This window comes from Callithrix jacchus, chromosome 9, assembly GCF_049354715.1.
Source record: "Callithrix jacchus isolate 240 chromosome 9, calJac240_pri, whole genome shotgun sequence".
In the NCBI taxonomy this organism is placed as follows: Eukaryota; Metazoa; Chordata; class Mammalia; order Primates; family Cebidae; genus Callithrix; species Callithrix jacchus.
Genome location: NC_133510.1, coordinates 124,517,409 through 124,534,031, shown reverse-complemented (window position 1 = coordinate 124,534,031; position 16,623 = coordinate 124,517,409). Strand labels below are relative to the sequence as shown.

Genomic DNA, 16,623 nt, shown 5'->3' with positions numbered 1-16,623 from the left:
TCTTCCCCTTGTTCAGAATATCTTCTTTCATGGGAACGAGTAAGGGAAAGCTATTTTGTCTAAAGCCCTCTCTCTCACTTAAACACGGCCGTGACAATCCAGATGTTTCCTTGATGTTTTTCTCTTCTTTTTGTGATACCTGTTACTGTTAGATTGCATCATGACACTCAACATTCCCTAACTGCAGCCTAAAGGTTTTTGGGTGGTTTCCACCCCTTTCAGAAGTCTAGAGATACCTCCCTGTAGCAAACTTGTTAGCACTTGACATGACTGTGTTCACTGAGGGATGGATGGGCCCTGATTGATGGGTTCCACGGCGCCTTTGCCTCTGCTTTCTTCCTGTGCCTGGGAAGCACCACCATGTTATCTGAGGTTGAAAGGGCTTGCTGCTTGCCTTCCCCCGGGAATGTTGCAGGTCTGTCTCTTGCTTGTTTCTTCCTATTCGTGACACAGGCACCCCCTTAACATCACTTCTCTTCCTTTCCTGGCGCCATGGATAAGAGGAGCGTTTGGTAATGAATGAGTCAGTGAACATATTGAGGTATTTAGCTTTTTTGAGATGGAGTCTCACTGTTGCCCAGGCTGGAGTGCAGTGGCACGATCTCACTGCAGCCTCCCCAGAATCGCTGGGGTTCAAGTGATTCTCGTTTCTCAGCCTCCCGAGTAGCTGGGACTACAGGCATACACCACCATACCCAGTGAATTTTTATATTTTTAGTAGAGATGGGCTTTCACCATGTTACCCAGGCTGGTCTAAAACTCTTGGCCCGAAGGGATATGCCTGCCTCAGCCTCCCAAAGTGCTAGGATTATAGGTGTGAGTCACCATGCCCGGCAAAATTGTTATTTTTCTTCCAAAGTGCTAGGATTACAGGTGTGAGCCACTGCACCAGGCAAAATTATTATTTTTTTCAGTATTAGAATGGAAAACTACTTTACAAAAACCTTAGTCTTGGTTCAGTTCTTTTTTATTTTTTAAATTTATATTAATTTTTTTTTTTGAGAGGGAGTCTCACTTTGTTACCCAGGCCAGAGTACAATGGCATGATTTCAGCTCACTGCAACCTCCACCTCCTGGGTTCAAGCGATTCTCCTACCTCAGCCTCCCAAGTAGCTGGGATTACAGGCATATGCTACCATGCCCAGCTAATTTTTGTATTTTTAGTAGAGATGGGGTCTGACCATGTTGGCCAAGCTGGTCTCAAACTCCTGACCTCAAATGATCCACCCACCTCTGCCTCCCAAAGTGCTGGGATTACAAGCATCAGCTACCGTGCCTGGCCAATTTTTAATTTTTTTTTTTTTTGAGACACGGTCTTGCTCTATCACCAGGGCTGGCGTGTAGTGGTGCAGTCACAGCCAACTGTAGCCTCAGTCTTCTGGTCTCAAGGGATCCTCCCACCTCAGCCATCTCAGTAGCTGAAACTACTGGAGTATGCTACCACATGGCTAATTAAAATAACTTTTTGTAGAGGTGGAATCTTACTGTGTTGCCCAGGCTAGTCTCAAACTTCTGGGCTCAAGCAGTCCTCCCACTTCAGCTTCACAGAGTGTTGGGATAATCACACCCAGCCTATTTTTTATTTTTTTAAGAGGCGGGGTCTCACTGTTGCCCAGGCTAGAGTGCAGTGGCATAATCATGGTTCACTGCAGTCTTGAACTCTACCTTATCCTGCCCGGTAGCTGGGACTGCAGGTGCACACCACCTCACCCGGCTAATTATTTTAATTCTTGTTTCTTAGAGATGGAATCTTCTATTTTGCCTTGCCTGGGGTTGTCTTGAACTCCTGGCCTCAAGTGATCCTCCTCCTTTGGCCTCCCAAAGTGTTGGAATTACAGGTATGAGTCACAGTGCCTGGTGGCTCAATTCTTATCCTTGTAACTTTATCCAAGGCCATTTGTCAGAATTTTGTGTTTTTTCGTGGGAGTAAGAACCTAAAAAGTAACCATGCTCTTTGGGTCTGTACGAATAATGCTGTCTTCATCCCCCTTTCACCTCTGGGCTTATGTGAAAAACCTGCTGACCCGATCATTGTTTGGCTCCAACAGCCAGGGTGTGTTAGGAAGCTTTTTAGTACACAACTAGAAGGTAGCTGCCTTTTTAAGTCTGTCCTTTATCCCTTTATTTTTTTTTTAAATTATTTTTAATTTTTATTTTTTTCTGCCCTGGTTCTTGCTGACTTTACCCCTTTCTTTAACTTGCCTTAGATCTTTCCAGTTTGAGAACATCGATCATGTGGATATACTTTCTGGGCTGATGACTGTCACATTTTCAGTTAGACAAGTTAGACTCGCACCTGTGAAACTAAGTTTGGCCAGCTGCAGAGAAGGCAGCTTTATCAGGAGTCTCCAGTTACTCTTTTATTTCTCTTGCATCTGCTTCTGAAACTTTCCTCCAAGTATACTGGATGCTGCACTTTGTTTTGTGGTAGGGGAGTGATTGGGGTTTCAGTGAGCCTATAAATGAGTTATGGGGCTCAGAACAGCTTTCCTCTTACAATCCAGAGAAAGTGAGTGAATTGTTTTCCTAAGATAACCATTCTCCTTTGCTCTTTCTGTGTAATTCTGGCTCATCTTATATCATTCTTCTCTCAGCCTCAGGAATTGTAGATCACAATGGGAATGTTTTTGGGGGACACTGCAGGATCTATATCCCATGTCCAACTCCCTGTGACAGTCATGAAAATAATTGTACGTTAAAACCATAGGAATAATGACCTTTTATTGAAATTTAATGTAATTTCTGCTTATTCACTTCAAATAAAAGTCGACTTGTGGCCTGACTGAGCTTCTAGGTAGACAAAAAGTACATTACCTCATGAAATGATTGGGACAAGTTGAAAAGATTTCAGGATCAATAAGATTAAACCTTTTGGCTGGGCACTGTTTCTCTTTATACCTATAATTCCAGCACTTTGGGAGCCTGAACCAGGTGGATTGCTTGAGCCTCATGAGTTTGAAACCAGCGTATGCAAAATGGCAAAACCCCGTCTTGACAAAACATACAAGAATTAGCTGGGTGTGGTGTGTTGTGGCGCATGCCTGTAGTTCCAGCTACTAGGGAGGCTGAGCTGGGAGGATTGCTTGAGCCTAGGAGGCAGAAGTTGCAGTGAGCCGAGATTGCACCACTACACTCCAGCCTGGGCAGTAGAGCAAAACCTTGTCTCAACAACAACAAAAAAGATAAATATCTCAACAATGTAAGAGTATAAAAAAGTCACAAATGGGCTGGGTGCCACCAGTGACTCACAGTTGTAATCCCAGCACCTTGGGAGGCTGAGGCGGGCAGATCACAAGGTTGGGAGTTCAAGACCTGTTTGGCCAACACAATGAAACCCCCCATCTTTACTAAAAATACAAAAATTAGCTGGGCGTGGTGGTATATGCCTGTAACCCAGCTACTCGGGAGGCTGAGGCAGGAGAATCGCTTCAACTCTAGAGGCAGAGGTTGCAGTGAGCCAAGGTTGCGCCACTGCACTCCAGCCTGGGTGACAGAGCTAGACTCTGTCTCAAAAAAAAAATGTCATGAATGTATATTCACAGAAAAAGCATGGCCCCAAAACATGAAAACATGTCAATCTAGTCATTGAAATTAAATTTAAAGTAGTTAAGATACTATTTTCACAAATTAGGCAAAGATGCTTCAGCATTAGGGAAAGAAAAGGGGATAGAGTTCTGGTATGAAAGTACTTGGTACATTTCTAGAGGGTAATTAAGTAATAGCTCTCAAAGAATTTAAAAGTGCCTGTCATTTCTACTTCTAAGGTTGTTTCTGTATTTTGTTTGTTTTGAGATGGAGTCTCTCTCTGTGGCCCAGGCTGGAGTGCAGTGGCGCGACCTCAGCTCACTGCAACCTCTGCCTCCTGAGTTCAAGTGATTCTCCTGCCTACTGAGTAGCTGGGATTACAGACGTGTGCCACCCTGCCCGACTAATTTTTTTGTATTTTTAGTAGAGATGGGGTTTCACCACGTTGGCCAGGCTAGTCTCAAACTCCTGGCCTCAAGTGATCTGCCTTCCTTGGCCTCTGAAAGTGCTGGGATTACAGGTGTGAGCCATGGCACCTGGCCTCTTCTAAGGTCTTATGCAAAGCTCTAGCACCAAGATATTCATTATAGTATTTTCTAAATAGAAAATATTAGAAATAACCAAAATATCAAAAACTAGAAGATTATTTTCATGTATCATAACTGATTTACCCAATAAATACTCTGATGATGTAGATTTGTATTTATTGACTTTGAAAGACTTATTCATTCAACAAATATTCATTGGGTGCCTACCATGGGGTAAACAGTATTATAAGTAATTTATAAAAATACATGTAAGTCAGGCACGGTGGCTTCCACCTGTAATCCCAGCACTTTGGGAAGGTGAGGCGGGCTAATCACCTGCGTTCGAGACCAGCCTGGCCAACGTGGTAAAACCCCATCTCTACTAAAAGTACAAAAATTAGCTGGGTGTGGTGGCATGAGCCTGTAATCCCAGCTGCTTGGGAGGCTGAGGCAGGAGAATCACTTTAACCTGGGAGGCAGAGGTTGCAGTGAGATGAGATTGCACCACTTCACTCCAGCCTGGGTAACAGAGTGAGAGTCTGTCTCAAAAAAAACATATATGTATACACACACACACAGACTTATTTTTGGAATATGTATGTATTTTTAATTTATGTGCGTAAAAAATATAGAAGGAGATATACCACAACATTAACTGTGATTATCTTTTCTAGGATTAAAAGTAATTTGTCAGCTGGGCACAATGGCTCAGGCCTGTAATCCCAGCACTTTGAGAGGCCTAGACGAGTGGATTGCTTGAGGCTAGGAGTTTGAGACCAGCCTGGCCAACGTGGTGAAACCCCACCTCTACTAAAAATACAAAAATTAGCTGGGCATGGTGACACACACCTGTAATTCCAGCTACTTGGGAGGTGGGGGGCTGAGGCATCAAAATTGCTTGAACCCGGGAGGAGAAAGTTACAGTGAGCCAAGATCATGCCTCTGCACTCCAGCCTGGGTGACAGAGCAAGACTGTCTATAGTCCTAGCTATGTGGGAGGCTGAGATGGGAGAATTGATTGAGCCCAGGAAGTTGAGGCTGCAGTGAGCTGAGATGAAGCCGTTGCACTCCAGCCTAGGAAACAGAGCAAGACCCTGTCTCAGATAAAAAAAAGAAAAAAAGTAGTTCATCTGTTCTTGTTTACATGTGTTTCGTAAGTGTTTTTCTAGAATGGATATGTCTTATGTGTGTAATTTAAAATTAAAAAAAATTTATTAGAGTGTTTAAAAAATGGCCCTTAGAAATTTGAGTCTCTGACCAGTATCTCTGAGATTGCTGCATCGAGAACAGGTGCATCTGTCACGATCTGTGCATGATACAGCAAGTGTGACTTCAATACAGGGTATGCTGATCAAATTGTGTCTTTGTATTTTAGGGGTGTTTTGCTGCAGCTTCTGAAGTGTTAAAGCACTTGAAGGAACGATTTCCACCTAATAGTCAGCACGCCCAGGTAATCTGCCTTTTGCATGGCATTAGATTTATTTACGATAAGAATAGTTTTTATTATAATATGAAGTGGGATATAATCTCCCCTCTGAAAAACAATATTGAACTAAAAAGGAGCTTGTCAAAGGATGCTTACAAGTATGATATTATTTTTACAAAGCTTAAAAACACCGGCTCATACTCTGTGTTGTTTAAAGACAAGTGTGTATGTGGTAAATGTGTATATGTTGTAAAAGTATAAAAAACATGAATGAGAATGATAAATACCAAACTGAGTACCTACTTTGAAGAAAGAGAAAGGGAAGTAGAATTTGCAAAGGACTTCATTAGTATCTCAAAGTATAGGAAGCAGATAAAGCAAAATGTGAGTTGACAAAGTTGATGGTTGGCACACATCTGTTTGCTATTGTATTTTCTGTGTATGTGCATATTCTCACATACTTGAGATATTTAAAACATTTAAAAAATACCCCCAAAAAAGAATGTGTGTGAATTATTGTAAGGATATTTGTTAAGCAATCCAAAGTGCTTTTATATACTCATTGAATAAGGTGAACATTTGCCAGTTTGTACTTACTGGGTTTTTTTTTTCTTATTAGTTATGGATGCTGTGTGATCAAAAAATACAGTTTGACAGAGCAATGAATGATGGCAAATATCATTTGGCTGATTCACTTGTTACAGGAATCACAGCTCTCAATGGCATAGAGGGTGTTTATAGGTAAAAAATCTTGAAAACTCTAACTCCAGAATAAAATAATTGTTAAATGGTTTTGTTTTTGTTTTATATGTGCATTATTTATTTTAGCTTAGAAAAAAACTTTTTTTCTTATTTATTATTGAGAATAAGAAAATACAGATAAGCAGCGGGGCCCGGGGTCTCACACCTGTAATCCCAGCACTTTGGGAGGGTGAGGTGGGCAGATCACTTGATGTCAGGAGTTCAAGTCCAGCTTGGCCGACATAGTGAAGCCCCATCTCTACTAAAAATACAAAAAATTAGCCAGGCGTGGTGGCAGGCGCCTGTATTCCCAGGAGGCTGAGGCAGGAGAATCGCTTGAATTCATGAGGTGGAGGTTGCAGTGAGCCAAGATCATGCCACTGCACTCCAGCTTGGGCAAGAGTGAGACTTGAGACTCCGTCTCCAAAAAAAGAAAATATAGATAAGCAAAATGAAGAAAATAAGTATCTCCCAGAGATAATAATTAACATGCTGTTATCTATAATTCCAGGATTTTTCCTGCATGCATATATGAGTGTGTGTATACACAGCATGCTCTCATACATGCTCTTACACACACATTCATACACACATACACTTTTTTCTTTCAACAAAAATTAAATCAGGCTCAGTTTTTCCCTTTGAGAGGTTTATAGTCTAATTGAATAAATAGCGATTCTTACCCCGAAAGTGACTAGTTAAAACACTTGTGTTCATTTTGATCCTGTTTCAGGAAAGCGGTTGTATTACAAGCTCAGAACCAAATGTCAGAGGCACATAAACTTTTACAAAAATTGTTGGTTTATTGTCAGAAACTGAAGAACACAGAAATGGTGATCAGGTAAGGGGTCTCTTGTGCATCTCACGGAGATGCGGTGGTGGATATTCTCATCCTTTGTTTTCTTCTTTGCGGTCAGTGTCCTGCTGTCCGTGGCAGAGCTGTACTGGCGATCTTCCTCCCCTACCATCGCGCTGCCCATGCTCCTGCAGGCTCTGGCCCTCTCCAAGGAGTACCGGTTACAGTACTTGGCCTCTGAAACGGTGCTGAACTTGGCTTTTGCGCAGGTAAGCCCATCTCTGTTTTTATAGCACATATTTGTGCTCAAGAGCTGGTGAGTCTCTGACTACTTTTGAGTATTGAAAGGGTAATAAGGAGTTTTCATTCGTTCATATTGAAGTCTGGAAAGGTAGTCTTCATGTACAAGCCCTCCAAGGAAGCCTGTGGAGGTGTGAACCTGGTGACAAGCTGACACCTTCCAGTGGCACTGGCTTTTCTGAGCTGTGTATTCAGTAAGGAGGACTTGCTTCGTCAGCGAGGACACCTGCATCATATTAATGATTAGCTGACACAGAGTGATGCTTGATTTAGCAACAAGGGGATGTGAATAAAGAAGTGAGGAACAGAGATGTTCATTGAAAGCTTTTGGAAATCAAATTGTATTTTATGTTTGTTTTCTTTCTCTCCCAGTAAAAGCCATGAAGGAACTGACTGTTCGTTTTCATTTATATTCCCTGGTACCTTATAGGACCTACACATAGAAGGCTTTCAATAAATACTAATCAATGATGAGTGAAGGTTAAACTCACTGGAAGACTTTATTCATTAAAGTGGAGGTTCTCCAAACTGGCTGTTCTTTAGAATTATTGTGGAGATTTAAAAAATATCTTTATACCTGAGGCCTTGCCTCAGACCTGCGGAGTCAGAATCTCTAGGGGTGGAGCTAAGGTATCTGTTGCTTACCACTGTCCTCAGTCATTCTTTTTTTTTTCTTCAGATAAAATGTACATGGCTGGGTGTGGTGACTCACACTGTAATCCCAGCTCTTTGGGAGGCTGAGGTGGGCAGATCACTAGGTCAGGAGTTCGAAACCAGCCTGGCCAGCATGGTGAAACACCATCTGTACTAAAAATAGAAAAATTAGTCGGGCATGGTGGTGCATACCTGTAATCTCAACTACTTGGGAGGCTGAGGCAGGAGAATTGCTTGACCCCAGGAGGCAGAGGTTGCAGTGAGCTGGGATCATGCCGCTGCACTCCAGCCTGGGCAACAGAGCGAGACTCTGTCTCAAAAAAAAAAAAAAAAAAGGTACATAACATGAGATATGTATCATTTTGACCATTTTAAAGTATACAATTCAGTGATTTTGAGAATATTGACAATGTTATGCAGCCATTACTGCTGTCTAATTTCAGAATATTTTCATGACACAGAAAAGAAAGTGTACCCATTAAGCAGTCATTCCCTAGTTCTCCCTTCCCCAAGCCTCTGGTAACTTCTAATGCTTTCTGTCTCTGTGAGTTTGCCTATTCTGGACAGTTCACATAATTAGAATCCAATAACATGTGGCCTTTTTTGACTAGCTTCTTTTACTTAGCTTGATGTTTTCAGATTTTATCCATGGAATAGGTACCAGTGCTTCATCCTTTTTCATGGCTGAATAATATTTCACTGTGTGGCTAGATCACATTTTGCTTATCCATTCATCAGCTGATGGACATTTGAATTGCTTCCACCTTTTGGCTATTATGAATAGCAGCTGTTAACATTTCTGTACAAGCTTTTGTTTGAATACCTGTTTTTATTTGTTGCCAGAATAGAATTGCTGAGTCATAATTTTGTGTTTAACTTCTTAAGGAATTATCATAGTGGCTGCACCATTTTGTTTCAACGAGCAATGTATAAGTGTTCCAGTTTCCCTACAATCTTGCCAACTCTTGTTATTTTTCCATTTGTTGTTATTATATCCTTCCTAGTGGTTATAAAGTGGTGTCTCATTGTGGTTTTGATACGCATTTCTCTAATGACTAATGATGTTGAAAAACATCTGTTCAGATCCTTTGCCTGTTTTTTAACTGAGTTTTCTTTTTGATGTTCACTTGTAAAAATTCTCTCTCTCTCTCTCTCTCCATATATATATATATAAATAATTTTTTTTTCTTCAAGATGGAGTCTTTTTTTGTCACCCAGGTTGGAGTGTAATGGCACCATCTTGGCTCACTGCAACCTCCGCCTCCTGGTTTCAAGCGATTCTCCTTCCTCAGCCTCCTGAGCAGCTGGGATTACAGGCGCCTGCCACCACACCCGCTATTTTTTTGTATTTTTAGTAGTGATGGGGTTTCACCACGTTGGCTAGGCTGGTCTCAAACTCCTGACCTCATGATCCACCCATCTCGGCCTTCCAAAGTGCTGGGATTAACAGGTGTGAGCCACTGCACCTGGCCATTTTGGAGATTTTTTTTATGGTTTTGTATGTGTAAGATCATGTCATCTGCAAATAGAGTTAGTTTTAGTTCATCCATTCCCACTTAGATCCCCTTTGTTTCTTTTTCTTGCTTAATTGCTTTGAGTAAAACTTCCAATACATGTTGAATAAATGTGGCAAGAGTGTGTGTCTTGGCTGGGCTTGGTGGCTCACACCTGTAATCCCAGCACTTTGAGAGGCCCACACCTGTAATCCCAGCACTTTGAGAGGCCGAGGCAGATCACTTAAGGCGAGGAGTTCGAGACCAGCCTGGCCAACATGGCAAAACCCCGTCTCTACTAAAAATACAAAAATTATCTGGGTATGGTGGTGCATGCTTATAATCCTAGCTGCTAGGTAGGCTGAGGCATGAGAATCGCTTGAACCCAGGAGGCAGAGGTTGCAGTGAGCTGAGATTATGCCACTGCACTACAGCTTGGGCAACAGAGTGAGACTCCAACTCAAAAAAAAAAAGGGAGGGTGTGTCCTTCTTTTGTTCCTGTAAGGGGAAAGCTTTTATTCTTTCATCATTAAGTATCATGCTAGCTATGGGTTTTTTTAGTAGAGGTTTAGGAAGTTCCCTTTATTCCTAGTTTATTTAGTGTTTTTTTTTTTTTTTTTATGAAAATGTATTGGATTTTGTCAAATATTTTTTTCTACATTGATTAATTTTATATGGGTTTTTGTTTGTTTTTGTTTTTGAGACAGAGTGTCACTATGTTGCCCAGGCTGGAGTGCAGTGATGCAATCTTGGCTCACTGCAACTTCTGCCTCCCAGGTCCAAGCAATTTTCCTGCCTCAGCCTCCCAAGTAGCTGGGATTACAGGCGTGTGCCACCACAGCTGGCTAATTTTTTATTTTACTAGAAGTCAGGGTTTTGCCATGTTGGCCAGGCTGGTCTCGAACTCCTGGCCTCAAATGATCCACCCACCTCTGCCTCCCAAAGTGCTGGGATTACAGGCATGAGTCATGGTGCCCAGCCCAAATTTTTTCTTTCATTTTATTCGTATGTTATATTTGCATATGGAACTACCTTGCATTCCTGGACTATATTTCACATGGTCATAGTGTATGGTCCTTTTAATGTGCTGTTGGGTTTGGTTTGCAAGTATTGTATTGAGAACTTTTGCATCTGTATTCATAAAGGATGTTGATCTGTAGTTTTCTTGTGATATCTTTCTTTGGCTTTACTATTAGGGTAATAGTGGCCCCACAAAACGAGTTAGAAAGTTTTCTCTCCTCTTCTTCTTTTTGGAAAGAATTTGAGAAGGATTGGTGTTAATTCTTTAAAAGCTTGACAAAAATTCACCAGTGAAACCATCTGGCCCTGGGCTTTTCTTTGTTGGAAGTTTTTTTGATAACGAATTCAGTCTTTTTAGTTGTTATAGATCTATTCAGATTTCCTGTTTCTTCTTGGTCAGTTTTAGTAGTTTGATCTTTCTAGGAATTTGTTCATTTCATGTAGTTTATCTAATTTCTTGCATATAATTGTTGATGGTAGTTTTGTATCATCCATTTTACTTTTGTAAGGCTGTTGGTAAAGTCCCCACTGCCATCCCTGACTTCAGTCATTTGAGTCTTCTCTTTTTTTTCTTGGTTAGTCTAATAGTTTGTCAATTTTGTTGATCTCTTCAAAGAACCAACTTTTAGTTTTATTAATTCTGTTCTCTTAGTCTCCATTTTGTTTATCTCCACATGAATCCTTATTTTTTCCTTGGTTCTGTTAGTTAGCCTTAGGTCTAGTTTGCTTTTTGTTTTCTTTCCTTCCTCCCTCTCTTCCTTCCTTTTTCTTTTTTTTTAGATGGAGTTTAGCTCTTGTCATCCAGGCTGGAGTTAATGGTGCAATCTCGACTCACTGCAACCTCCACCTCCTGGATTCAAGCAGTTCTCCTACGTCAGCCTCCCGAGTAGCTGGGATTACGGGAACACACCACCACGCCCAGCTAATTTTTGAATTTCAGTAGAGATGTGCTTTTGCCATGTTGGCCAGGTCTTGAACTCCCGACCTCAGGTGATCCACCTGCTTCGGCCTTCCAAAGTGCTGAGATTACAGGTGTGAATCACTGCACCTGGACTCTTTCTCTAGTTTCTTAAGGTGGAAGATTTGCTTATTGATTTGAGATCTTCCTTCTTTTTAAATGTAGGCCTTTATAGTTATAAATTTCCCTGAGAACTATACTTCATAAATTTTTACTTTATCCCACAAATTTCATAAATTGGAGTCTGTTTTTTTTTTTTTTGAGGCAGGGTCTTGCCCTGCCGCCCAGGCTGGAGTGCCTTAGTGCAATCTTGGCATACTGCAACCTCTACCTCCTGGGTTCAAGCGATTTTCCTGTCTTAGCCTCCCAAGCAGCTATGATTACAGGCACATGCCACTACATTGGGTAATTTTTTTTTGAGATGGAGTCTTGCACTGTTGCCCAGGCTGTAGTGCAATGACGTGATCTCAGCTCACTGCAATCTCTGCCTCCTGGATTCAAGCAATTCTCCTGCCTCAGCATGCCCAGCTAATTTTTTTGTATTTTTAGTAGAGACAGGTTTTCACTATGTTGGCCAGGATGGTCTCATTCTGACCTTGTGATCTGCCTGCCTCGGCCTCCCAAAGTGCTGAGATTACAGGCGTGAGTCACCACGCCCAGCCTTTTTTATTTTTTTGAGACGGAGTTTCACTCTGTTGCCCAGGCTGGAGTGCAGTGGCACGATCTCGTCTCACTGCAACCTCCACCTCCCAGGTTCAAGTGATTCTTCTGCCTCAGCCTCCCAAGTAGCTGGGACTACAGACTCGTGCCACCACGCCTGGCTAATTTTTTTTATTTTTAGTAGAGATGGGGTTTCATCGTGTTAGCCAGAATGGTCTCCCATCTCCTGACCTCATGATCTGCCTTCCTCACCCTTCCAAACTGCTGGGATTACAGGCATGAGCCACCATGTCCTGCTACCTGGGTAATTTTTGTGTTTTTAGTAGAGATGGGGTTTTTCCATGTTGGCCAGGCTGGTCTCGAACTCCTGCCCTCCGGTGATCCACCTGTCTCAGCCTCCCAAAGTGCTGGGTTTATAGGCATGAGCTGCTGCGCTCAACCAGAGTCTGTGGTATTTTTGTACATCTCATTGCATTTTCTAATTTCCCTTGTGATTTATTCTTTGACCCATTGGTTATTTAGGAGAATGTTAATTTCTACATATTTGTGAATTTTTAAATTTCCTTCTGTTACTGATTTTTGATTTCATGTGGTCAGAGAAGATTCCTTGTATGATTTCATCCTTCTTAAATTTATTGAGTGTCCTTTTGTGGCCCAACACAGTCTGTCATGGAAAATGTTCCACATGCACTTGAGAATAATGTGTATTCTGATGTATTATTGGATGGCATGCTTTGTATATATCTGTTAGGGCCAGTTTAATTCTAGTGTCACTCAAGTCTTCTCTTTCCTTGCTGATCTTCTAATTTTTCTATCTATGATTGAAAGATGGGATATTGAGCTCCCTAACTATTGTGGTTTTTGTTTTGTTTTTTGTTTGAGACAGAGTCTCACCCTGTTGCCCAGGCTGGAATGCCGTGGTGCAATCATGGCTCACTGCAGCCTCAACCTCCCGAGCTCAAGTGATCCTCTCACCTCCTGAGTATCTGGGATTATAGGTGTCCCTTACCATAGTCAACTAATTTTTTGTATTTTTGTAGAGACGGGGTTTTGCCATGTTAGCCAGGTTTGTCTCAAACTCCTGGACTCAAGAGATCCACCTGTGTCAGCTTCCCAAAGTTCTGGTGTTACAGGCATGAGCCATTGTGCCTGGCCTATTATCGTTGAATTGTCCATTTCTCCCTTCAGTTCTGTTAGATTTTGCTTCATATATTTTCTAGCGCTGTTGTTTGGTTTGTTTATAATTCTTATATCTTGATGAATCGACTGTTTTATGAGCATATAATGTTCTCCTTTTTCCTTGTCTCTTGTCACAGTTTTTAATTTTTTTTAAAGATGGGTTTTCACCATGATGGCGAGGCTGGTCTTGAACTCCTGACCTCAGGTGATCCACCCACCTCAGCCTCCCAGAGTGCTAGGAGTACAGGCGTGAGCCACCATGCTCAGCCTCTTCTAACAGTTTTTAACTTAAACTCTATTTTGTATGATACTCATATAGGCACTCCAGCTTTCTTTTGATCATTGCTTGCACAGAATATTTTTCTATCCTTTTACTTGCAGCTTGTGTCTTTATTTTATTTTTTAGAGACAGGGTCTCACTCAGTCACCCAGGCTGGAGTGCAGTGCTGCAATCATAGCTCACTGTAACTTTGGACTCCTGGGCTGATGGGATCATACCACCTCAGCCTCCCAAGTAGCTGGGACTACAGGAGAGCACCATCATGCCCAATTAATTTTTTTTTTTTTTTGAGATGGAATCTTGCTCTGCCTCTCAGGCTGGAGTACAGTGGTGGGATCTTGGCTCACTGCATCCTCCGCCTCCCAGGTTTAAGCAGTGCTCTGCCACAGCCTCCTGAGTAGCTGGGACTATATATGTGTGCCACCATACCTGGTTAATCTTTGTATTTTTAGTAGAGATGGGGTTTCACTATATTGGCCAGGCTGGTCTCGAACTCCTGACCTCTTGATCTACCTGCCTTGGCCTTCCAAAGTGCTGAGATTACAGGTGTGAGCCACTGTGCCCAGCCTATGCCTAATTTTTTTTTTTTTGCACTTCAGCAAGTGGAAAATTTTTAAAATACTATTTGTGTCTTTTAATCTAAAGAGAGCCTCTTGTAGACAGCATATAGTGGATACTTAAAAAAAATTAATCTGACAATTTCTGCCTTTTAATTAGAGAATTTAACTCATTTACATTTAATGTCATTACTTCTAATTTGATTTCTTTTTCTTTCTTTCTTTTTTTTTGAGATGGAGTCTCACTCTGTCACCCAGGCTGGAATACAGCAGTGGTGTGATCTCTGCTTACTGCATCCTCTGCTTCCTGGGTTCAAGTGATTCTCATGCCTCAGCCACCCAAGTAGCTGGGATTACAGGTGTGCACCACCATGCCTGGCTAATATTTGTATTTTTTGTAAAGATGGGGTTTTACCATGTTGACCAGGCTGGTCTCGAACTCCTGACCTCAAGTGATCTGCCCAACTGCACCTCCCAAAGTGCTGGGATTACAGACATGAGCCACCACGGCCGCCTTGTTTTCTATATGTCATATCTTTTTTGTCCCTCAGTTCCTCCCTTACTGCTTTCTTGTCTGTTAAATAGATGTTTTCTAGTTTTATTTTGAGACAAGGTCTCGCTCTGTTGCCCAGGCTGGAGTGCAGTGGCACGACTGTGGCTCACTGCAGTCTTGACCTCCTTGGCTCAAGTGATTCTCCTGCCTCAGCCTCCTGAGTAACTGAGACTACAGGCCATGCCCAACTAATTGTTTTAAATTTGATTTTGAGACAGGGTCTTGCTATGTTGCCCAGACTGGTCTTGAACTCATGGCCTCAAGTGATCTTCCTACCTCATGCTCCCAAAGTGTTGGGATTATAGGCATGAGCCACTGTGCCCAGCTCTAGTGTACCATTTTATTTCTCTCTCTTTTTTTTAAAATATACTAACACCAACTGGAATCTCTTGGGTGTTTTGCTCTATTCTTTTGAGTTATTTTCTGAATTGTTATCCTTCTTCCACCTAGTTCAACCCCTCAGAATCACCAAGCTTAAGGATATTAATGCTGGATCTTTTTGTAAAGACAGGAACCTTTCCGTAGTGTGAATAACAACTCTCTGCTATATTCGTCATAGTCTGAAATCAGATTGTCACATGTGTTTTCTAGGAGTGTGGTTCCTGTTTTAATGTAGTACACGTCAGGTTAAAGATAAGCCAGAGATAGCCATTCAGGAGAGAAGTGCCAGAAATGAAGCCCTTCCTAGTGGAAGGGCAGTGGGTTTGGGTATGTACAGTGCTATGATGTTTCTTTTTCAGCTCATTCTTGGAATCCCAGAACAGGCCTTAAGTCTTCTCCACATGGCCATTGAGCCCATCTTGGCTGACGGGGCTATCCTGGACAAAGGCCGCGCCATGTTCTTAGTGGCCAAGTGCCAGGTGGCTTCAGCAGCTTCCTATGATCAGCCGAAGAAAGCAGAAGGTAGGCAGCTATACAGAGATTGTAAGGCAATGCTATTCCCAGAAAGCTTTAAAAGTTTAGGACCCAGAAGAAGAAAAGACATTAAATTTGGGACAGGATGTAAGTTCTGACTGTTCACAAATATATATTAAAATTTCATGCAGCATTTAAAGTGCTTTCACGTGCATGCTTGGCAGGAAGACTGAGGCCAAGTGAATGGCGATTTTAACCCTGTAGAGCCAAGTACCAGGCTGGAAGTCAGGACTTAAAGACTTTTTTTTTTTTTGAGACAGAGTCTCACTCTGTCACCCAGGCTGGAGTGTAGTGGTGCAGTAGCTCACTGCAACCTCCGCATCCTGGGTTCAAGCAGTTCTCCTGCCTCAACCTCCTGAGTAGCTGGGATTATAGGCATCCGCCACCATGCCCAGCTAATTTTTGTATTTCTAGCAGAGATGACGTTTCACCGTGTTGCTCAGGCTGGTCTTGAACTCCTGACATCAGGTGATCTACCCATCTTGGCCTCCCAAAGTGCTGGGATTACAGGCATGAGCCACCGCACCCAGCCTTAAAGACCTTTTTCAAAACCTCACCCGAATGGTTTGTTTTTTCTTTCTCAAAGAATAGAGAATATAAAAGCATCTTCTGGTACATGTTGAACAAATAAAAGTAAATATCAAATTTTGAAAACTGTGGAACGTTGAGTTAAATGTGTGTTATTTTCTCCACTTCCCATCAGCTCTGGAGGCTGCCATTGAGAACCTCAATGAAGCCAAGAACTACTTTGCAAAGGTTGACTGCAAAGAGCGAATCAGGGACGTCCTTTACTTCCAGGCCAGACTCTACCACAGCCTGGGGAAGACCCAGGAGAGGAACCGGTGTGCGATGCTCTTCCGGCAGCTGCATCAGGAGCTGCCTGCTCATGGGGTACCCTTGATAAACCATCTCTAGAGAGGACATCCCTGCTGGGCTGCTGTGCAGAGTATAAGATTTTGGACTTGTTCATGTCCCATCACTCTCTATAAATGATGTATTTTATCTTGTCAATAAACCGCATTCTGATTAGTTTATCTTA

At 42.1% G+C, this 16,623-nt stretch overlaps 1 protein-coding gene across 4 annotated transcripts in view; it reads left to right on the top strand.

Moving 5' to 3' along the window:
* The window catches only part of ANAPC5 (anaphase promoting complex subunit 5), a 46,547-nt gene extending 29,924 nt beyond the window's left edge, over positions 1–16,623 (top strand). For 2 of the 4 annotated variants that reach the window (XM_009004799.4, XM_002753101.4), the window contains exons 12-17: positions 5,428–5,502; positions 6,098–6,219; positions 6,953–7,060; positions 7,137–7,284; positions 15,410–15,572; positions 16,288–16,623. In XM_009004799.4, coding sequence (XP_009003047.1) covers positions 5,428–5,502; positions 6,098–6,219; positions 6,953–7,060; positions 7,137–7,284; positions 15,410–15,572; positions 16,288–16,499 — 828 coding nt within the window. In that variant the 3' untranslated portion in view covers positions 16,500–16,623. The remainder of the gene's footprint in view (positions 1–5,427; positions 5,503–6,097; positions 6,220–6,952; positions 7,061–7,136; positions 7,285–15,409; positions 15,573–16,287) is intronic. The other 2 variants (XM_078337478.1, XM_078337476.1) reach the window with 1 other exon arrangement.